Source organism: Heliconius melpomene, chromosome 8 (genome assembly GCF_056956725.1).
Source record: "Heliconius melpomene rosina isolate 202511_hmr_F chromosome 8, ASM5695672v1, whole genome shotgun sequence".
NCBI classification, from domain to species: Eukaryota; Metazoa; Arthropoda; class Insecta; order Lepidoptera; family Nymphalidae; genus Heliconius; species Heliconius melpomene.
The window spans coordinates 9,782,604-9,807,385 of record NC_140396.1 but is presented as its reverse complement, the minus strand read 5'-3'; the positions used below and the strand labels follow the sequence as shown (position 1 = coordinate 9,807,385).

Here is a 24,782-nt window from a genome sequence, read left to right as displayed (position 1 = left end):
AAAACTCAAATACTGTTTTGTATTGTATTATCAATTTTATAATCATAAAACAGTAGTTTTCTTAATATTTATGTACATATAATATATTAACAGAGTTACAAAATATTTTAATAGTGCATTCATACAGGATAGTGGTGTGTTTGAATCTCCTATTTAACTGTAAATATTTCCTTAGTTTACCGATTTAAAAAAATCAGGAACTAATGAAACAAAATATATATGATGACAAATTAACTATAAATATTGTTTATAATATCCATATCATATGCATATAACAGAAAAAACATTATGTAACTTATTTATTAAATAAACATAACAATCAGCATCCTCTATTCAAATTTATAGTAGAGACACATTTAGAAATGCACTGTTCTACAGGAAGACGGGAGCGAAGTCCTAAATCGAATACTTTTATTAAAATTCTGGAGGCATGCTCTTGAATTCCAACTATGAGTTCTGGTAGTTTGTCAAGAGCAGATTGAGCTATTTCTGGCTGATTCGAGTCCAGACATTCCAGTATGGCTTGAAGACCTGTGGTGTAGTAAAGTGATAGAAATTATAAAATAATATTTAATTTACAAATCATGGGAAGATATAAAACGCAAAAAAATATTATTTTAAATTGGTAATTTTGCGACTGTGAATAATAAAAGGAAGTCTCTAGCAAAGTAAGGTAAATATAATTCTTTTTGTTAGTTTGAGGGTGGGTCATTTACTACTTAATATACACTGTCAATCTCTCAATCTACAATATATATGTATACATATGTGTATGTTTGGTTCTATTGTGGTGTACAAATAAAGCAATAATAATAATAGATTTCTCTCTAAGTATTTTGATTATAATTTTGTTAGATATTTCGATATTACATTGTTTAACATGACTCGTTTAAGCTACCTTTTAGAAATAATACTCTATGAAAAATTAATAATTTGTACACGAAAGTACTAGATGATGATGATAAACTTTAAAGCGATATCCATCCGATGCCAGTTAATTTATTAATTTATTAGATTTAGATTTTTATTTTTTTTAGACCAGACTGTTTTTATATGTATAGTATGGTCAACAAATCGTGGCCTCTCTGAAGTTAGCTGTAGAAGATTATGCAGATTTGATTTTGGGACTTTTCTTAATTATCAATATTTTCTTTCCAAGTGAATGATGCGCAAAAGTTAACAAAATCTAAATCAAGGCAGCAACCATCTGTTGGACCACACTGTATAATAATATTGTATGGTCAACTAAATCTATTATCTTCTGAACTTTAGCATACTATTTGCTCAGAGACTCGTCGACCCTACTATAAGGTAGTCAGCCCCGTACGTACCGGGGTGCGTGTCGGGCGCGGCGGGCAGCAACTTGGCGAGCAGCGACAGGGAGGCGGCGCGCAGCTGCGCGTGCGGGGACGCGGCGAGGGGGGCGGCCGCGCGAAGCATGGCGCCCGCGGCGCCGGGCCCGCCCCACGCGCCTCCGCGGCGCACGCCCCACGCCTCTAGTTCCTGTTGGGGTTATAACATACGTAACATTCTAGGCCATCGTGTAACTGAAAACGCGATAGGTTGTGGGTTCTATTACTACTCGAAGAAATTCAATATATATCCCGTACTTTTATTATGTGTTTTTTTTATTTTAAAATAATACCTGTATCAACCAATGTAATTCTTCAGGAGGCACGGACCGTTTCTGGACCGCCAACAATGCATGTGGTGGCGGCGAAGACGATGCAGGGGGCGCTTCGCCCCCCGCTGCACTTGCTAGGGCTGCGTGAGACCTGGAAAGTTATTGATTATCTTTAGTTTTAATACACGACAGAAATAGTAGATTTAACACGTCAAATATTTTACATGTCTTGTTTGTCTCCAAAATTTAAAGGAATTTTATGTATAGACTTTTTATTTAATTCTTGTATGAACAATTTTGTTGTGAATTGAAATTTCGTGTTATATATTTTTTGATCTTTATACATGCTCGTATTGTACAATCGTTTTCCAATAGTCGCTTAGTCGTTAGCCTATGTGCTTTGTAATATATTTATATAAATATATTTGTTCTGTAACAATCCTACATCCTTTATAGAATACTTTTAAGAAATATGAAGACAAATAAATACACCGCAATACTAACGCAATGGTATCCCTATGCGTGTGCAATAGGGCGGCTGCACGGTGAGGCCTCGCGGCCCTGTAGCGTCGTAGCAGCGCCGCCACGCGGTGCGCCAGGGCTCCGCCCCCCGCACCGCCACCACCCTGCTTCACCATACCCAGGAAACAGGAGAGGATACCGTGGATCTCGTCGCTAAAAAAGTAGTTTTTAACTTTAGAAAATATATTCATATAAGGTAATTCAGTTTTGGATTAAATGATCTTTTAATGTGAAATTTTTTATTACCTTTAGTTTATAACAATTCGAAATTTAAAACGAAATTCATTAGTAGTTTTTAAACTGCTCTAGGAAGGTCTTGTGATGGATAATATTTACTTACACAGAGAGCACTATGCAATATACTTATTTACTCATTGCTATTAGTGTTGCTTTATATATTTTGTTACCTTGTATTAATATAAATATTTTCTTTAAATCAATGAACTTAACTTAATTAACATCTTTAAAGTGTTATTCCACATTTAGGAAAGAAAAATGCTTATTAAGAAAACAAATAAAAATTTCAGAGAAAAAGAGGCGCGGGTTCGAGTCCCGCTCAGTTAAAATTTTTTAACCGTTTTCTTAATAAGTATAACAAATGCTTCTTAGCGTTAAGCCCGCATATTGTACGTACATTTTTTTTTTTTGTGCAATAAAGAATAAAGTTAATCTATGAAAAAAAAATAGTGTTGATATTCATTATGAACTACAACAAAAACTATTCAAAAAAAAATCCCAACTAACACAGCATAATCAGTAAACAAGTCCTTATCGGCCAGCATCTCGACGGCGGCCAGCAGGTGCTGCAGCTGGTGCTGGTGGCGCGCGCGCACGCCACGCAGAAGGGCGCCGGCGAGTGGCAGTGCACGCGCGCCCGCACCGCCGCAGCGCGCGAACACGGAGCGCGCGCAAGCTTCTGTGCGCCACATTCTGGATATTATTATAAAAATCAGTTTCAAGATGTATACCGCACACAGCAGGGTACGCAGAGGGAACCTTAAGGAGGGGTTAAGACATTCCGTTCCCCGCTTTCCACCGAATTCTGGAGTCCATGTTGAGTGGTGGAACTCAATGCCACGCTTTGTCTCAACACCAAAGCGAAGAAGCGGATATATAAATGTTAATAAATATGTTACCTCCTCGAGAGAGGATAGGCCTCTACTAAATATCTTAATAAAAATAATGTAATCTCACTTCTGTGAATGCTCCTTAGAATGATGGTGTGGTGCTGCGAGAGTAGTGAGCATCGAATGTGAGACTCGATCTGTAGCGCTTGTTGAGAAACGGGCGACACTAACATCCGGTTCTGTATCTGGATTTGAACCTAGTAACACATCGTCTGAACCGGGTAGCTCTGTGCATTCGCGTAATAGCTGCTGCACTTTGGGCACCTGTGGATGATATAATAAGAAACACAATATATAAAAACAATCATATTTCCACAATCTATAAGTAGGCTTTGTATTTTTTTTAGTTTAAATTAAATTTTAATAAAATTTTATATTAAAAATTATTATTTCGCCATCTTGCATGGTCCGCCATATTACATTTAGCCGTCACACATTTTATCGTGCATTGTGATCTAATCTAAACGTGTATACAGAATTTTAGCTCAATCGGTTGAAGATATCTACTTCAAATTTGAGCTGTTGATGTATTTTAGTTCAGGTGAAATCTCATTGCAAGTTAAATAAAAGCTTTTCAAAAGCTAGGCAGGCGGGAAAAAGCTTTATAAAATATATTTATCTAAATTTACAAAGAACCTTTCAGTATCAGAGCAAGTTGAAGACAAGAAATATTAATAAAAAATGTATACTATTGAAAATAGTTGACTAAGCAAATATATTGAACTCTATTGTTTGTTTCCACGAGCTGCAAGTGCGACGTCAGACGAATCTTTGTACATTGTTAACTCAAGACGGCGACTTATTAACCATACTGTAATTCAATAAACAACATTTTAAACCAAAAGCTATCACCTTCATATACAACAGCAGCAACAGCAACGGATGTGATCGCGCGGCCAACGCGGCGGCGAGCAAGGCGTGGGGCGTTGAACAGCATCGCAGTAGCAGTGGAAGACGAGCTTCGATACGACGACGGGAGCCTTCCAAACCTTCCATGGCTTCCACTTCCGTTGCTTCCTCGCCCACGTAGCGGACTAGCACGCCGAGCTGAAATGTTACAAAATATTGAGGCTGTAATGGCGTCACGGTACAACCTCTGATTGGAAGCGCGAAGGATGGGCGTGGGTTCGATTGCCATTCGGAAAAATGAGTTATTTTAATTTTCTTCCTCTGATAGAAAGACAAAGGCCGAACTCATTCCGCCACTTACATATTCAAATCTCGAAAAAACGGCGCCCACATTTGGCAGAGTAGACAGAGTAAAAGAAGTTAGTGTTATAACACTCTACTATTAATTAGTTTGTATAAATCATCACGTATCTTTCCGCATCTAACTAAGACAGTATTAGTAAATAGGATTTTATTCAAATTTCTTGTTTTTTTACTTTCCCTTTATTTTACAGAGATAACCATGTACAACCAACAACACCTAACACGATAGATATACAAAGCAACTATGGTATACCTGTTTGTGTGAAAGTCGCAAACTATCAATATGGGTGTGGTGTTTGGGCGTTGTGCGGTCGCGGCCTTGCCACACGCGCGGGGACCCCATCAGCGTCTCCGCGAAGTCCAGTACTGCTCGGGGAGACCAGCCACTGCGGACGTAAATATATATACAAATAAAAATTACTTATACTGAGTATTTGTAAACTTTAGTAGAAAATCTAGATATCATATATATGCAAATATCACTTCAAAAACAATTAATTCATTTAAAAAACGCTTTGAATGTGATGTGTATTTGCAATAAATATACCCCTGTGAAGTAAGTTTATCGAGAGCAGCGTGCAACGTCCGCCACGACGCCCTGTGGGCCAAGAGGGTGACCAGCAAGGGTCGCCAGGCGCCGCCGCCTCGCACGAACATTAGTTGCAGCTGAAACCAGTATAATGTCGTGTTTATTTTCAATCTAACCTCGTATTATGTTCTCTCTTTCTCTCGTCCTCTATCTTTCTCCCTCTCTCTCTCTCTTTCCTGTGCATTATTAGTCCCATCTGATAGTGGGGTCGGCTTTCCTCGTGCTTTCTCTCCATTTCGCTCGATTGGACGCTTTGTATTTATTTCATTTAAGCATATTAACAAAGAACGAGACGAAATTCTTCATTAAAAAATAAAAATAAAATATGTATTTATTATGAACAAGCTTTGTGAGATGAAAATAAAGATTTTATTATTATTACCTGTCGGCCAAGCGTCTCCCGCTGCAGTTCAGACAACCAGTCCAGCAAGAGGCCGCAACCGAGGCCGCGCACCGACAGCACGTGGACTGCTGACGAACTCATCTTTTCCTCTTCTTCGCATTTTACCTGTTAAAATATTTATGAATTTTACAACTGTTTTTAATAACTTTATGTTTCCATTTGATAGAGTTATCAAGCTGGGTTCTATTTCCAATCGAGGAAATTAAATATTTAATATTTTCATTTCTTCGCTCTGGAAGAGAAACACGGCGCGGCGTTCCATTCTGCAACTCAACACGCAATGCCTCGAGAATTTGGCAGAAAATGAGGATTAAGAGTACCTGAATGGGAACGGCGTGTCTTAACATTAGGTTCCTATGTTCCTTCTGCCTACTCTGCTATGTGCAGGATGAAAATTGAAGCTATAAAAAAGTCTTAATATGCAATGATTATATTTCAGCGTTTCAAATTAAATAAAACATTTAGTTAGTCACCGGTATCTCATAGCATCCCTGCTGGTTCTTCTCCAGCAGATGCGTTATGGTGTCCACTACTATTTGCGTGTCTTGCGTTTCTATTATGTTGTTACCTATCACTTCTAGAGTGCTTGGTGTTGCTGATTCTAAAGCTAGAATAAGAAATACAAGATAAAGTAATAAGAATTTAAAAAAAACACTATTAAAGCACAAATAAATGGCCCTATCGCTAGTCTAGGATTCTTACAGATAACCATAGCATAGTTCCCCTAGAAAGGAATAAAAAAATCTAACGTAAAATAAACATAAAATAACTGTACGCCCTATAAAAAAATTATAGCAAAAAATTGAGACATTTTGAATGTGGAATGATTTTGTAAACTATTTATTTTTAATTTTTAGTATTAGCAGAATATTCTAAAATGAATACTAATTATTTAACATTAATTACCTTCTAATTTAACACCGCAATAGTTTTCTCATGAGAAAATAAATATAAAAAAATAGAACAATTATTTAAAACTTCAGTAGCTATAATCGAACCTGTGACCAGCACCTCTTTGCTGGCATTAGGCGGAACATCGGGCAGGGGGGAATCCCCGGGCACGGCAGCGCCGCACGCGGATCTTAACGCTTCCGCTACAGGTCCACGTGCACATTTACACTGGGATAGAAGGCCACTTGCTACCTGGAGGTGTATTATTTAACTATGTTTACAAAAATAAATTCATTAAATTTGTACATTTTAAAAAACAACCCTTAAATGAGTCTAACGATTTTTTTAAAGTATTATAACTCGCCGATAGAAGATTAATTAGGACCAACTTTTATTATTTAAGATAATTAAAAATCATATGAACTGCCCATTTCTTTTAAGCTGCATTACTATTTAATACACCCATTAATAGAAGCCAGCATCCACAAAATATCTTTGTCAATAGAGCTTGCACCAGTTATAATAAATTGTTTGCCAATATTGATATTTTTAGAATTAATGATGTTAATGATTTTAAAAAAAACTAATGAAATGTTGTAATTGTGATTAATCTATATATATAAAATCGAAAGGTCACTCACTCACGAAATCTCAGAAACTACAAGTGCTAGGAATTTCAAATTTTGCATAGGAGTTACTTACAGGACGTAGGTGCTCGCTAAGACGGGAATTTGCAATATTCGACTTCTAAGGCGTTGTTTTTGGGGTCGAAAGTTTGTATGAAACTTCGTTACTACAAATGTTAGGAGTCTCAAATTTTGCATAGACATCACTAGGACGTAGTCATGGAGACTGAAATTAATAATAACATAGTTCACGCGGGTGTAACCGCGAGCGGGCCGCTAGTTTATATATATATTTTATTTATTTTATAATGTAAATTTGAATATCTCATTTAATTAATTATTTTTTTTAATTAAAAAAATTTTTAATAATTTTTATGTGCAAAATTAATTGGATTGTGTGTCATTTTTTAAATTTGTAATGTTTGTGAATTTTATATTCTGTTTGTTTCCCTAATAAAAAATAAATAAATAAAGATTATTATTATTATTGTTTTTAAACATGTAGGTATTATTGTTCCATCATATAAATTGGAAAATGAATTGTCCTGCTGATCGCGATAATTTCGAGGTTTACTTTAATGTTTTTCGTTTAACTGGCTATGAAACATAATCTATTAAACAAAAAAATGCTGGTAAATCACGTCAACCATTTCAATGTAACTCAATGCAGGTACATTAACTTACCTACCGTAGTTAGAATGTGTCATGCACGACTCCTACTTATTTCTATTATTGGACTACGTGGGTGAAGACGAAAAAAGCCGGTATTTATATAAAAAGGAAGTTTCGATATTGGTTGTTATATAAAAAAGCATAAATACCTCAACATAACCAATAGGGTTAGCATGCGCAAGCGCACGTAACACAGGTGCGGCCAGTGCGGGCCTGCGCAGCAGCCCTGCTATGTTGATACCGCGTAGAGAAGTTAGCACTGCACGTGTATATGAACCCGTACCCTCGTTGGCATTCGACGAATCTTGTACTATGAACTGAGTGTTTATATGAAGCGTTAATTTTAATGTTTTCAAATGTAACGTAAATGATGGTAATTTTTTAAAATAAATTGTCACGTTTTTTCTAAACCAGTTTATATAGTAAATAACGTTATATAATAATTAATTAAGTAAACTAACAAAAGGATATTGACACATCAAAAATTATCAGAGAGAATTTTGATCACTTTCTCTTAATTATCGAAATATTGAGTTATTATTAATACTTTTTATCAATAACTTTTAACTAACGCAATCCTATGGAATATGTTACAGTGAAAAACAAATATGTTTAGTTAATCTATAAAAAACAAATAGCAACTGTGTAATTCAGATCCCCAAGTTTCAGCATCAGCGCAAGCAGTGGCGAGGAGGGAGGGTACCAGAGTGACATCAAGAGAGCTTGAGAAGCACACAGAGAGTGCTATACGGGCCTTCCTCTTCGTTCTTCTTCTTCTCTTCATTAAAAATACAAAAATCCACTTACCCCTTGAAGTTGGGTTAAAGCAGTATCCAGGTCCCCATGAAAAGTTCCAGCATCAGCGAAAGCGGTGGCGAGGATTGAGGGTACTAGGGCAGCATCAAGTTTGGGGAGTTCTCGAGGAGTGCTCCATGGATTTTCTTCCTCGTCGGGTAGGGCTTCTTCCGTGAACAGTGTGTCATCTATTTTTTGAGTGAATTGTTAGTTTTATTATGTTATTTTTATATATTTACATTAAAAAGGACGAAAATATCCAGTGTATACATTTTAAAGAAACATAATATTAATAAAAATTAAACATTTTGTGGTAGAAATAAAAAAAACGTATTAGTATAACTGATATTAAATTATATGCCTGCTGTATGCTGCTGTTTGTAGTTTGTGCTTTATCAAAAAAACTTAATTAATAGTTTGATTGACTAATTTTCATATATTTCATCATAATTAATTTAAAAAACATAATATTAACAAACAAAATATTTTAGAAATAAATAAATATTGCAATATACAACTAAACTATGAAACTTAAATACCATAGCATATATAAATTTGTAGTAAACCAAAAATAAAATAAATAATACCAGGTGGATAATGAGGTCTCGCGAGCCTCAGCGCGGCTGCGAACGCGTGACCACCTGTGGCTCCCCTCGCTCTCTGCACCCGCAACAACTGAGCCATGTAGGCGCGCTCTACGCCCAGGCGGACCACTGCGCCCGCCGGACACGCGTCTAATGCTGATAATAAGGCACTGTAATAAAAAATATATTTTAAATAGTTACATAAATTTTTTTCAGCTTAAATTTATTCATTATATCTCACATATTAATGTCAAGTAAATAGCTTAAGTCTTATTAAATTCAATCAATCAGTCTATAAACTAAAACTGAGCTTCTCGCTTTATCCCTAGCGGAGCAGCCAGAGATTGAAGCGGCAAATGCTACGGTCTGTTCATACCTCTTTCACTTCGTCTATTAACTTTAACTCACACATAATGATGTCCTCATGTCGGGAAGTCCTAATGCTTTTTACGCATGCATCAATACTGTGTTCTCGAAAGTCAAACGAGGCCTTCCTTTGCCTCTCGCATCACTCACTCTTGCATAAATAGGTACATTAAATACTAATTCTGCAATATGACCAGCGTTGCCAGATGCCCCGATATTTAACCCACCGCTTATCACGAATTATTCTACGTTGTTATTGTGAAAAATAATATATAGTATAATACTAAGTTATGTATAATTATTCTGAAGACTTAACCTTACATATAATAAACCAAAACAATATCGTTTTTGAACATAGTAACGTTTTTCTATTAAAAATATTTTATATTGATATATATCACCATTGGAAACTTTATTTAAAACTTTAATAAATGGATAAATAGTAAATTAAATCATTATTATTAATAAAAATTATTCCGCTTTTGACGAAAGAGTCCCGCTTATTTATTTAAAATGTTCAAAAATTCCGCTTTTCAATGAGAAAATATCTGGCAACGCTGAATATGACACAGCGTAGGGTATACCAATGAGAAAAAATAAATAAATTTAATTAAAAAAGATAATAACTACTAAACTTGTACCTCATAGACGAAACAGGCATGCCAAACGTCTGTATGAACAGTGCCAGCTTGTGCGCTGGGAGACCTCTCAGCCCTGCTTCCAATAAGGCAGGTCGTGCTGACCTCACCAGGCTTAGTCTCAGCCAATCAGGTAAGAGCACCCCCTCCCCCTCGGCCTCGGGGGCTCCCCCCGTGCCTGTGACCTCAGGGGCATCTACTACCCAGGTGGATAAGAGCCAGGAGTACATCTCTTGGTTTGTGTCGACTGTTGATAGCAAAATGTTGAAACACTGAGAACTTTTTGATATGCTGTTAAAAATAGCAGATTAGAATAAAAAATTAAAGTTAAAAAAATCATATGCTAGTAACAAGAATAGTCATCACTCAGTCATCTTGAAATTGTTTGAGCACTTTTAGTATAATTGTTTTATTTGATTTTTTATAACGGAATGTTTTGACTAACGTCAAAAAATTTCTGTGTCTACCATGCAATGAAAAAGTTAACTAGTGACAAAATAAAACAAAATATAAAAAAACTACACTATACTAACAATAAGAAGATCCAAAACACAACAACTTGAGGTGCGCGTGCGCAACCACCAAGTGCAAGTTGGCTCGTCGTGCATTGGCCCACTGAAGTGAAACACGTTCTCCAGCACTCCAGCCCCCCGCTTCCCCCTCGCCTTCACCTTCTTCCACTGTTTCTGTTTCAGGTTGTTCATTTGAAAGGACCTTGAGTATGAATAAAAAATTAAATTATAAGTTTTATTATAAAACATCGATGTATCTCATATTACATAACAGGGTTAGCCAAAGGAAACTAGAGTTAAACTTTTAAATAGATTTTTCTTACATTAGGTTGCCTGGATTGGATCACTCTTATTGATTTTTAACATTTTTGTTGTATGAATTTATTTGTTGATTATGTAATTTTTCTGGTGTGAAATAAAGAATTCTGAGTTATGTTATGTTAAAATATACCGTTCTCCATTTTTCGGCTATATTGCAAGCTGATAATATATATGTTACGTAATTTCCCATAAATACTTTCATTTCTAAAATAGCTAGTAACAATCTAAAAAGAAATTCATCAAATTCATTAAAACAAAACAATGAACGCCTTCCTTCACACATTCGCTCATTAAACAAAAGATACGAGACCTGCCAGCTAGAGTAGATGAGTGCTTTACCTGTCTAAGATGTGTATAGAATATAGTGGTCAAAGCGTGCAGTGCTCTGTGCTGTGCCAACAGCCGCTCGTCTCTGGGCGTCTCGTTGGAGTCCACGGGCGGCAGCACGTAGCCCATCACGGTGGTCCTCTCCATTAGCACTTGGCTTAGATCCTGTAGGTATATGAAAATATATATTTATATATTGTATATATCTTTTTACCTTTTATCCGAGATTTTATTGATATACCATTCCCAATTTTATTTTAAAATGAATTTATTCAATGATGACATTATGAACGTTAAATTAATTTGGGTTAGGTTAGGTTCCATTTGCCTACCTTGCTATATGCAGGATACAGCATGAAGCTACAAATAAAAGAACCTTTAATTTTAAGCTTATCACTTAAATCTCTTTCTTATTTTCATTTTCTCTTATATAAAGAAATAATGAACTAATTGTAACTCTCCTTTCCAACAAATAATTCAGTAAAAATGTATTAGTGTAATGCCTTAATGCATCTTGCATACTACATATAGATTTTTTTTCTCTTGGTTTTCTTCTATATGTGTGTTGTATGTGTGTGTGTGTGTTTTTTTTCTCTTCAGTACTCTTTTATTTTATGCATCTTAACATTATTGGTTAATATATCCCTATTTACTCATATGTATGTGTATGATAAAAAGTGTACTATGTATGTATATATGTATGTATTATGTGTAATATTTAGATTTATTTAAAGCAAGCCCTACCGATTTAAGTACTCCTACGCTTATAGCGATAAGGCCGCCTGCTGTATATTTTCATCCTTATTTACGTTTGTGTTTTGTTTCTCTTTTAATTACAATAAAGTATATTATTATTATTATTAGGATAACATGAATGGTGAGAAAGCGTCACAAACATCACGTCATCACCAAGGAGTAAGATCTGCACTATACCAAGACAACAGTAGAAGCTAGAACGTCACACATCACATACCAGTACAATATCAGTAAGGTCATGTAGGGCTGCGGTGGAGGCGTGGCGGGCCAGAAAGGCCAGGTAGGCTGCGAGGTGTGGCGGCGCGCACTCCACGAGGCAGGCTGCCCGTACTCGTCGTACTGCCTCCCCCCGGAGCACCTCCCAGTGGCGCAGGGAGGGGAGCAGGGGAAGCCAGGTTCTGTGGACATTGAAGTTTATATTATATTCGTTATAAACGCGTATGGTCGAGAAGGCGTGCCTTTACGTTTTTTCTTAAATTAAATAATCAAAATAATTTCAGTACTAAAGGAACAGTAAAAATTAAAACACTTACTCCGGACTAACATCAGCATTGTAATCCATTTCAGTTGTGTCATCTGATTGCGACAGTACTAATTTTAAGCCCTGAAATAAAATTTAAAAAATATACATTTTCTTTGAACGAGCTCTAACAAAAATAATACATATAATATTGCCATTATAATAATCATTAACTCTGAATTAAATAAAATTAATTGGGTCCAACAACTCTCTTCTCACAATGTCTCGGACGCAGTTGATAGATTTTACCTTTTAATAAATAATGTTGTTGACAAATTAGTTCCAACTAAAACTGTATACAGCAATAACAAATTTCCAGCTTGGTACTCTAGACGTTTAATAAAACTAGTAAATAAAAAACTTAAATTGCATAGGAAATGGAAGATTTACGGCAGAAGTAGTGACTATAAAATATTTTCTGATCTACGGCATGAGACAAAACATATGGAGTTGGAATGCTATGCTCGGTTTATTGATAAAGCTGAAAGCAATATTCGTTACAGTTCAAAACAATTTTGGTCCTTTGTCAAGTCAAAACGAGTGAATGATTGTATTCCTGACAGCATAGTTTTTAACGATCAAATCTCCTCTGATGGCCAGGCTATTGCCAACACTTTCAACTCTTACTTCCAATCTGTGTTTGAAGTTAATATAAGAATTGTAGTTGGGGAAACTAATTGTGCTTCGGAGAATAATCTTTCTATAAATAATGTCAGTATTACTCGTGAGATCATAAAAAAGTATCTTTTGAAACTTGACCTTTCTAAAGGTTCTGGGCCTGATAAATTACATCCTATATTTTTAAAATGTTGCAGTTCTGAAATCTCTGTTCCATTACACATATTGTTTTCAAAATCTTTACAATCGGGGTCTTTGCCTCATATTTGGAAAAGGTCTATTATTGTCCCAGTCTATAAAAGTGGTGATAAGCAAAATGTTAAAAATTATCGTGGAATATCAAAACTTTCTGTTATTCCCAAATTATTAGAAAAAATTATTTACGATAATCTATTTCCTCTTATACGTCCTCAACTAATCCCGCAACAACATGGTTTTATAAACAAACGCTCCACAGAAACTAACCTCTGTGAGTTTCTAGTTGAAGTCCTCTACGCTATGAATAGTGGGTATCAAGTCGATGTTATCTATACTGACTTTTCGAAAGCATTCGACAAAATTTCACATTCTTTGTTAATTGACAAAATTAAACAAGCTGGTATACATGGTGATCTTCTAAGATGGCTTGAGTCTTATCTCCGAGATAGAACTCAAGCTGTTGCTGTGAGGGGCTTCACTTCTAGTTTTGTGCCTATTACTTCTGGTGTACCACAGGGTTCCCATCTTGGACCTCTTCTTTTTAACATTTTTTTCAATGATATTATACAATCTTTTGAACATTCTAAGATACTTCTTTATGCCGATGATGCAAAAATTTTCTAAATTATAAGAGATCAAGAGGATTGCACTAAACTGCAGGAGGATCTAGTCAATTTTGATAAATACTGCGCGTCTAATCAATTATCTCTAAATCTTGACAAATGTTGTGTAATTAGTTTTTGTAGAAAGAAATCTCCCATTCTATTTGATTATCTGATTCGCAACAGGAAAATAAAAAGAGTCTCCATTGTTAAGGACCTTGGTGTATTATTGGACGCCGGTCTTTTATTCGACAAACATATTGCGAATATTATAGGAAAAGCATATAAAATGCTCGGTTTTATATTTAGACAGGGGAGTGATTTTAAGAACATACATACATTTAAGCTTTTGTATAATTCATATGTTAGACCTTACTTAGAGTATGCCTCGCCAGTCTGGAACCCACAGTATGATAAATATGTATTTGCAATTGAAAGTGTCCAAAATAAATTTATACGGCGATTACTTTACAAATTTAAATTAGATAACTCTCATAACCTAAATATACTATCATTAAAAAAACGAAGAGGATATAGAGATCAAATTTTTTTGTATAAATTGTTACACAATCTTATAGATTCCAATTATCTGCTAAGTAATATTCACATAAAATGTCCAACTTTTAGTGCCAGATCTAGGGACACCTTTTACATTTCTGCTCGAAAAACCAATTATGCCCAAAATTGTTTTATACTAAGATCTTGTAGGGCATACAATAATTGCTTTAGTGATATTGACATTTTTCATAGTAGTTTGATGCAGTTTTCATGTAAGATCATTGACAAAATTCAAAATTCTGTAAATCCTAACCTAATGTAAACCTTAACCTTTCATTCGTAAAAATCTTTGTTTTTTTTTTTTTCTCTTTAGACAGTAAATTTAATTTTTAATTGTTAATTAGCAACATATTCACTCCATGTTTTATGTATAAGTGGAAACTTTATTGGCAGTTGGAATATGGATATGTATTATACTAAAAAGTACTGTAAAATGCTGTTTGTTTCCCAACTTAAAATAAATAAATAAATAAATCATCTTTTACCCTATTAGCGGACGCCCTTGTAGGCGCATGCGCATGTGCAAGCCTCTGCAAGTAATAATGCAACACAGCACGCGCCCCCTCCTCGCTATGCAGTGTGCGACGTAGATGTGCACACAGCTCCCCCGCCTTACCCGCCTCGGCACCGCCCGCTCCCCCCGCTGAGAGGAACTCGCAGAGACATTGAACTGGCAACACACTGATGAAAGAAAATATTGGAAAAATTTATTATTTCTCTAGTTTAGAAAGATAGAGTATAGCTACCTTAGCCATAATATTTCTCTTTTATTCCAAAGTTTTTGCAATATTTTTTTTAATCATTGCTTTAAAAAAGGGCATTGTGGTTCAATAGTATTTGACTCTGTACATTTAGTATTTTTAACTGAAATGGATAGAGGGACATTTAAAAAGAATAATAAACAATTTTTTATAATTTCTTGTCTGTATGTATGATATATTACAAGTATGATATATTATAAGTACTAGATGTAGTTTGTAACTTTGTTTTCTTCTGTTTGTGGTGTACAATAAAGTATAAATAAATAAATAGATAAATAATATGATCATGTTTATCTCCGTAAGTACTAAACCAATTTACTTATACCTTTCACCAATTGCTTTGTTTTAACTCAGTATAACATCTAAAGGTTGTTTTATCAAAATCATTAAATCAACTTTGAAAACAAGAAGAAGGTTCTCAATAAATTATTTTCGATTTGATATTCGATTAATTATTTTTGATTCGATTTCGAGATTGGATTATTCGATTCGATTTGGGTATTTTTGCAATATGCAATCATTACAGTTATTTTACAAAGAATATTATAAATCCTTACCCAAATCAACAATTTAACATTTAAGACTGTTTCTGAACGACTAAATTAAATTATTCATTACATCAACACATTTGACTTTCAGTCAATTCTGTTTATTAAATGAATAATCGTTTAGATTAAGCGGGAGAAGCCGCGAGTGGGCCGCTACTCTACATTATGGGAATAATCGATTTTCAATGGTTCACTCTAATATGATAAATTTTAATATAGCCGAAAATCTTCCTGTGAATCTGAAAAATAATCTTTAAATAAAAATTAAAAAATATATACATAGACATAATATATTAATATACCACTAGTACCTCAATTCCAACCGATCGTGTCTCAGCAACTGATGCAGCCACGGCATAGCTCGCCGTGTGCCGTGTCTCTCCACCAGCTGCAGCAGCAACGCGGGCTGTCTGCACAACAGGCGCGACAGGCGGAGTTGAGCACTGAGCGCTTGTAGTGCTTCCAGTACTGCTGCTGGGGGACGACGTGCTGGCTCCGTTGGTTCTAGGGTTGTCAGCTGTTGGGATGACAAGTGAGAATGTTAGTTAATTTTGTGGTTTGAAAGGTTGTTCATAGAGATTTTTGCTAGTTTTAATTTTGTCTTCATTATACTTTTAGATGCTATTAAGACAAAGAAAAAAATTACTCTTATATAATGTAGTATGAAAATTTTTGGAAATACCTAAGCAAAATTCGAGTTTGGGCTTGTAGTGTATGTATGTGTATATCCTAATAATGTATCTTTAGTATTTTATTCAGTAATACACTAGTATTCAAGAAGAGTAGTCTTTTTATTAGACTCCCGAACGCGCCCTACTTTTACATGTTAATTTATGTATTATACAGTAAGCAATGAAAATAAACAAAAAAATCCAAACAACAAAAACAAATACCTGTGTAAGCAACCTAGAGGAATGTTCAGTCACAGGTAGTTTAGCATTGCTGGCTGCGGCCAAGTGCGTCTCCAGCTGCAGTACTGACGCGCGCTCGGCCTCGAGTCGCTCCTGCTCGCCCACTCCGTTCCATTCTATTGATGGTTTACTGTGGGGATACAATTGGTTCATATTGTTAACGTGATTAACAAATAAAGTGCCAATATTGGCAAGTTTTTTAATCATCATCATCATAGGCTACTTGACGACTTCTGTTGGGCATAAGCATTCCTGAAGGATTTCCTGTAAATTTGTTTAATCAGTACTTCTGATGAAGCTTCACGATGCTTTTGATGAAGCGTAAGCAGAGAGAACCTAGTATTAAGACACCTGACACACACTGTCCAATTATCGAGACATGTGTTAAGTAGCAGAACTCAAAACCGCACCGCCTTTTTTTTCAAGAGCGAGGAAATATCTTTTTGTTATTTCAATACTTACCCAGTGATACAACATTCGATCAACGCTCGTAAAGTAGGATACGTGTTAGCAGCTCGCTCGGCAAAGTCTTGTGGATTGTGCGCCGCCAACATTGTTAGCAACATCCATCCTCGCCAGTAGAGGGATGTGATGGCTAAAGGAGGAGGCGTGTATCTATAAATGTAATATTATTAATAAATACTTGATAATTTATTCATTCTGCTGTATCTAGTGGCATATTTCAAACAATAATTTAAGAGTTTAATTATTTTTAGCTTTATTTTTACTGACTGTACACGTTACAGTTGTCGGTAGAACTCTCACTTATGGGAATGACTTCAAATTGTATCAAAACAAAGCGCGGCATTCAACGCGTCAACAGTCAATATTTTAATTGGTGAAAAAAAATATATCATAATTTCTTTCAATCATTCATTTATAATCATAATTTCATAATCATAATTTAAAAAAATATATATTCATAATGAAAAAATATATATTAAATGCAAAATAGCAGTCATACATTCTTTTAAAAAACGTAACGTAAAACGTAACTTTTTTACATAGGATATAGAGAGCCAATAGTAGCCAGACTTTTGTTATCTTGTAAAGCCTGAAAGTTTTTGTGTGCTGTATGCACAACATCGGTAAGTACTATTAGGGAATATGGATCTTGGGTGCTGGTCACTTCGACAGTTTTTAGGTAACTAAGATATAAAAAATAGTACCTATCTTTTGTTAAATTATAATGCTCAGTTTTTTTATATTTTGTTGGAAATAATATTAGAAATTGCCCTTTTTTAGACACTTGATTTTAATTCCCTGTCAGACACCCCCAAATCCTAAAAGTTATAAGCGCCTACGAACAAATATTGAATATTTTGCGAAAATATTTATTTTTCACGTTAATTAAAATTATATATTAATAAATTGTTCTTGTCAGTTACTACATGTAATTTTTTCTAAAGCATAATATACTTATTATGCTTGTAATTTATTAGAGTTTAGAGGTGTCTGGCTGGGGGTTAAAATTATACTAAGTTTCTGAGCAACAGACAACATCATTTCTAATATTATACCAAAATATAAAAAATAATTTAACAAAAGTTAGGTTCTATTTTTTGAGGGAAAAGAGTGTACAATTTGAAGTAAAAGAAGAAAATATATACATGATAAATTTACCCAGCAGGTAATGTGATATTATCAGGAGGGTGGAACTGGCAGAGCTGGAAAATGTAATCTACTATCTCCAACTTGTCCACCTGTAACGGCTGGTCCTCAGGGGGCAATGCACAAGCACGACGCACTAACAGTTCAATCAATTCAAACACCTCCGTGGGTGTCACTGGGATGTCCTGTGTAAATTAGAGTTTTGTAAGATCTAATACTTTTTAGAAATCATATAAAAAATTGAACGTAGCATGGATTTCAACATGTGCCTCTTGGAAACCGTCCAAGCGCTCTGACCGATAAGCCATACTTTCTCATCAAGCTACGTCGAAATTCTTATACACTTGTTACAACTTATTTATGTTGTTAGCAGTAATTATTAATTATAATGTTAGTAATTGTAGTTGCAGTATTAATTATGTTGTTAGTAGTAGCTATAAGTTCCTAAGTGTGGAATAACAATTGTAAAATTGTTAAAAATATTTGCTTAGCTAGGCTAGGCCTAAATGTATATACATGTTGTGTTTTTAGGTAAAAGTAATGTGTAGGGTTGAGGGACAGGCACTGGAGCCGTTGATTTACCTCAGAGAGTCCAATGAAGATGAGCCTGAGCAGCGTGTTCTGCGGCAGCGGTGCCTCCGTGCAGAGGCGGTGCGTGAGCGCGCGCTCGGCCTCGGGCGGCCAGTTGTCCACTTTGCTGTAGGCATCCGCCGCCTCCACAAACATTAGCTTGTTGAGCGCCTGCGCGCAGTCCGCGCGCGCCGCTCGGAACGCGCCCGCCGCCTCCAGCAGCCAGCCCAGTGCCGCCGCTTGCAGCGCCGCTACCAGCGCGCCGTGCCGCGCCGCCGCCAGGCAGCACACGCAGAACAGGTCGGCTAGCGCATGGAAGGCGCGCTCACGCACCTCGGGCGCCGGCTCCGCGCGCGAGGCAGCTAGCCCGCGTGCCAGCGCCAGCAACGCCGCGTCCGAGCGCGCTGCGCGCGCCAGCTCACGCGTGAGCGCTCGCAGCGCACGCAGGTGGTCGTCGGCGCGCAAGACGATCTCCACGTACACGTCGGCAAGCGCGGCCGGCACGAGCGCGGGCTGCGCCGCCACCAGCGCCGCCAGCACGCCCAGGTTGTTGGGCGCGCGCGCGCTCGACAGCTCGTTGTACACGGTGTGCGTAACCACGCTGCGAAGCAGGGCCGCGCTGGCACCCACCATGTCGCGCAGGCAGGCCTGGTAGGCGGCCTGCAGCGGCTTAGTCTTGAGGCGCATGCGCACGAGCTGGGCCAGCACTTCGTGGTCGCGCGCGGCGCTGGGCCCGGTGGCGTGCGCGTTGGCGCACACGTGCGCCAGCAGCTCCTGCGCCGCGCGCCACAGCTTGCCCGAGTGGAGCCACGCCTCCAGCCGGGACGCCGCGATCATGCGGATCTAGATAGAGATCAAATTAAGACTCACATAAAAAAAACAAAACACTTTAAGTTCTGACAAAAAACTTTAAATAAAAAAATTATAAACAATCATTAAAAAAAATGTTAATCTATTAAGACACTACTAAAAATATTTTTTTAAATATTTCTTACCTCTGGGAAACCACAAGTAGCAGATAATAATTTCAAAAAGCCTTTGCCGATAGCATCAGGCGCCACCCTTCGCTGTATCTGTTCTTTGATGGCCTCCAGCACCAGAGCTTCCACAGTCTCATAACTACTAGAATATCTGCAAACAATCATTGTAATAATTAAATAAACAATTTACATTAGATTATTTTGTTTACAATAATTAAATAAACAATTTACATTAGATGATTGATATGTTATAAATCTATACTAATATAATAAAGCGGAAGAGTTTGTTTGTTTGTTTGAACGCTAAGATCTCTGGATCTACTGGATCGATTTACTTTGTTTTTGTTTTGTATGAAAGCTGCATTTTTCAGAAGTGCTATAGGCTATATAATATTACATTACACATATATGTATACTAATAAATTAAAATACTTTCTAATTTGACATGCAATTTATTCTGCCATGTTAATAACAACCGTCGTCGCTACGCGACCGCGTTCGTTACCGCGTCATTTTGATATTCATCCTTATGAAAATAAATATAATAGTCACTTTTAGCATTTCATCTAGATTGAAATTATATTTCTATAGAAATTATATTCTTATATTTCAAGCAGGCGTAGCCGCGTCCGGGTCCGCTAGTAAATATATAAAACTTAAAAATTAAGTAATTACCTTGGGGATACAGAATATTCAAGTTCAGTGTTGTCTGGGTCTTCTTCATTAGTTCCCATCAGTGGTGAGCCTGAACCAGATGGTGACATTGTCCCTAGTGGTAATAAACTTTAATTAAAATACACTACAATTGCCATACCAATTTAGTAAAATACAACATTTAATGAGTAGAGGTGGTACTTGGGAAGTATGTTCAGTAGAGATGGAAGATACGAGATGGATGTGGAAAGGCGTGTTGCTCCTGGTAACAGGGTTAGCGGAGCCTTAGCTGCATTGATGAGACAGCGAAACGTCAGCACAGCTGCAAGTTTGGGCGTACACAATGCAGTGTTGATACACAATGCAGTGTTGGTACCAATGTTGTTGTACGGCAGCAAAACGTGGGTATTACAGAAGAAGAATGAAAGAAAAATGAATGCCGTGGAAAAGCGATGTCTTCGTAGGGTATGCGGAGTCAGTTTAGCTGATTGAATCCACAACGAAGAGATACACAGAATGGCAGGTACTAGCGAGGATGTCACAGTGAGAATGAAGAAGAACGTGCTCAGCTGGTTTGGGCATGTTGAACGAATGAGTGATGAAAGAATGAAGAATGCGGTAAGAGAGGTAGGGGGAGACCTCGGTTGACCTTCGAAAACACAGTATCAGATACTGGAGGAAGGTCACGTAAAAAGCATGAGGATCCCCCGGAGGGCATGTATGAAGAGGTTGATGACAGTGGACAAGGCGAGAGAGGTACGTAGAGACAGTTTGGTGCTACCCTGCTAGAGATAAAGTGTGAAGCTATGTTATGTTACAACATTTAATGCAAAAAATTGCAACATGTAAACCATCTTGGTTTTTATAAAATAATATAATAATAGAGTAAATATTTAATACCATAAAATCTGCCATAAGACTATTGAAATTATGAATTATTTAATTACTTATATTTAAAATCCAAAGGATTTTTACAAGTGAACCTACCTAAGGTATTGTCAGTGGGTATCAAGTGTGGAGCTGGCTGCTTTGTACCAAATGCTGTAACAATATTTTCTACCAAGCATTTACACCAGGAGCAGTCTACCCACCAGCGCTCATTCAGAGCATCTTCTATATACACCTAAAAGAAAAGATCTGATTTTTATAGTAAATAATATTAATATATGTTCCTACATTTTAGTATATATTATCTTTGCTCTTTAATTTTTTAACAGATTTCTGACTGTAAGCACTCTGTAATTGTGTGCACCCTTCAAATACAATATAAACATGGCATAGAGAAGCATATAAAACATGAGGCCCCTGCAATGCAGTGGGACAATTCTTTACCTTACCTTAAGTTAAGTTTGTGGGTTTGATACCTACTTAGGAATATGAATTATTCTCAACTCCTTGCTTTAGCAAAACAAATTCTGCCATGCTATATATATTGTCTCAAATATGGGTAGAAATAGAGAATCAAGTCTTTAGCCTGTATATTCTTTTAGCCCTACTACATGCAGCATACTGCATAAAACTGAAACAAAAAGAGCAAATTCAAAAAATACCTTTATAAATGTATCAGGCCAATTATTACTATCTTTATGTCCAGCATAAAGCATGTTACAGGCAAGTACGAACACCAGCGGATTGCCTTTACTCTTGAATGCTGCGCCTTGCTCTCTCTTCAGCAAAGTGCATAAGGATTGTGTGACAGTCTCATGTGCAAACATATTTGGTCTAATTTTTGTTAAATATAACATACTCATGCAAAGTATTGGATCTGGTTTTGAACGTTGGGATTTTAGTAGTCTGATTGACCCTGTTAAAAGACCTAGCTGTAAAGATGAACATATTTCATTATTCATGAGGTTACATGCACACATAAATTAATTTGTAGTTAAGTACTTTTCGTAAAGTATTTCAAAATATGCATTTAAAATAATTTCTTATACTTATTAAAAAAATTATTAGTTAAGAATATACAAAAACCATGTAAAAGTAAATAAATAAAATATGTTGTATAAATATTATGTTAGACATACCAATTTATCAGAGTTGTGTGTGTCCAGAGCTTGTAAGACATTTGGCACAAGATCAACTGGATCAACATCCAAAGATGTGCCACTAACAGCTTCAGCTGGGGATCCAATTCTTGCCCTCTTGCTTGGAGGCTGATTTCCAAATCCTGAGGGTTCTCTTTTTCTTTCACCTACACCTATAAATATATATAAATGTCAATATTTTAAATGATATGTACTGTTTCATACTACATCTTTCAAATAAGTATATTTTTACAGACTTACCGCTTGTAGATGGTTTATGAATATTTCTTTTCTCGGAATCTCTAGATACAACGACAGTTGATTTACCACCTAACGCAAATATATCTTGAGGATGCTGAGGAACTTTGCTTTTGCCGCCGCGGCCGGTCGACGATGTTTTACCTCGCTCCATTTTAAAAAACACTAATTAACATTCTATATTAAATATATTTATTTTTAAGTCATTGCATGTATTAAATAATGACAAAATTCTTTATTGTTTCGTATACACAATTACAAACAATATACACGACAAAAAAGAAAATTTTTGACAACTACTACTGACAGTTATGAACTCATTTGAAGTATCGATATTGTACTATAGTATCGATACTTTTCATTCGATACCGTGTCGCTATATATGTAAAATACAATGACAGCTGTCAGCATTTGTCACGTAATGTCAAAATAAAATGTTACAACCCATTAAAAAAAAAATTTTACAACGTACAATCTCCTTTGTGTGTTCTCCATACAACGTGACATTGGCGAAGTGATTAGTGCACAACTGGCACGCTCGAAGCGCCATAAGTAAAGAACTGGACTGAACTGAAAATGTTACAACAAAGATAAAAAATTTTTAGCCTTCTCCACACAACGTGACATTGGTGAACTGTTATGTGCTTAATTGGCCCGACTCCTGGAACGCGGCGCTCATCGCGCTGTGGTCCGCCTTACACCTGGACAGCATCTCCTTCAGCATGTTGCCGTAGTCCTCGAGCACTTGGCATATCTCGCGATTACTGTTTACTCTATACACGAAGGGGAAATAATGTTACAACTATCATTTTTTTAACTATTTCACACTTTTTAGAAAACATATAATAATTTGTTAAAATCTCCCACATAAATGATTGTTTCTCATTTAAGTTGACAACATAAATTAAAATTTCAGGGTAGCTTGATAATGAACAATGACTACTACAAACTACGTGACTCGCGTGAATGTTGACAATTTTTTTAATTATTATTTTTTTTAGCTTGACTCTATTAAAACAAATGATACCGCTCACAAGACATTATGTGTCGAATGGCGGAACTCAACGCCACACTTTGTCTCGTTAACAGAGCGAGAAAATGAAAATATTTCATTTAATAAACGTCAAATTAGATTGCTGCTGATTAACGACATCATTATTACCAATTTAATTTATAATTTTATAACTCCCTCGTGATCTAAATAATTGTCGTAATAATCGAGTCCGCCATCAATATATACTCGTATAATAGCATTCTTAATTTTACTTTACAATAATTAAATAGCTCGAGCGTGCTTAGAGCGTGCTTGCCAAACGCAAATGCTTGAAAAAAACTAATTGTTAATGATTTTATTAAGTAATATTTCAAAACCGTCTAGTTTTTAATATTCATTACCTATTATTATGATTTTAATAAACACAAGTTGTTGATTTCCAAATGTTGTTAGTTTATTTTATTTACCTTTTCATGACTTATTTACTTTATAACTACTGTTATCGGGCATTTCTTTTTTTTTTAATTATTAGCTTAAAGTACGGTATGCCAATATAGTATGTATACCAAATATTCACCTGTGGTTTATATAAATAAAACAAAAAATCGAAATCCTTTTGTTATTTAAAAAATTATTATAATAAAGAAATCTTTAAAAAATAATAAACGTTTAAAAGAATTAAAATTTATGAACAATCTTGAAGAGTAATTTATTGATATCGAATATAATATAAATATCAATATTTACTGTACGGTGCCGCACCATACCGAAATAAAATTATTCATTTAATTTATCGATTGCTACTTACAGTACAAAATATAATAAACTCATATCCATCTGGTAACCCTCATAAATGATATTGACGTTTGACATTGCTATTGATATCCGCAATTCCGCACTATACCGTAAAGTGCGGCTGCGGTTTTATAGTCTGGCAAATATGTTATTGATAATGGGAAGCACGCGCGGCAAATTGCGCAGAAAGCGTATTTTGATGTCTGCACATA

General features: G+C 36.0%; 1 protein-coding gene across 1 annotated transcript; it reads right to left on the bottom strand.

The window, feature by feature from the left end:
• Nucleotides 1–12: 12 nt before the first annotated feature.
• On the bottom strand, nt 13–23,100 carry IntS1 (integrator complex subunit 1). Its single transcript, XM_085189241.1, has 32 exons — nt 22,785–23,100; nt 22,524–22,696; nt 22,047–22,316; nt 21,484–21,619; nt 20,518–20,611; nt 19,858–19,993; nt 18,875–19,705; nt 18,305–18,477; nt 17,144–17,296; nt 16,664–16,811; nt 16,082–16,287; nt 14,947–15,142; nt 12,499–12,569; nt 12,183–12,363; nt 11,222–11,374; nt 10,583–10,763; nt 10,053–10,296; nt 9,049–9,215; nt 8,474–8,649; nt 7,816–7,983; nt 6,476–6,620; nt 5,951–6,084; nt 5,457–5,582; nt 5,033–5,151; nt 4,739–4,871; nt 4,126–4,320; nt 3,341–3,537; nt 2,891–3,076; nt 2,129–2,299; nt 1,646–1,775; nt 1,332–1,503; nt 13–531 (listed from the first exon to the last, which is right to left on the bottom strand). Exons 1-32 carry the CDS (start codon nt 22,933–22,935, stop codon nt 320–322), a joined length of 5,928 nt encoding a protein of 1,975 aa, XP_085045367.1. The 5' UTR covers nt 22,936–23,100; the 3' UTR covers nt 13–319.
• Between the last annotated feature and the right edge of the window lie 1,682 nt (nt 23,101–24,782).

Coding starts and splice junctions, on each gene's coding strand:
- IntS1 (XM_085189241.1), bottom strand. CDS start 22,935: ATGGAGCGAGGTAAAACATCGTCGACCGGCCGCGGCGGCAAAAGCAAA. Junction 12,570..14,946: donor CAAGGGCGTCCGCTAATAGG/GTAAAAGATGAT, acceptor ATTTTATTTCAG/GGCTTAAAATTAGTACTGTC. Junction 1,504..1,645: donor AATTACATTGGTTGATACAG/GTATTATTTTAA, acceptor TAACCCCAACAG/GAACTAGAGGCGTGGGGCGT.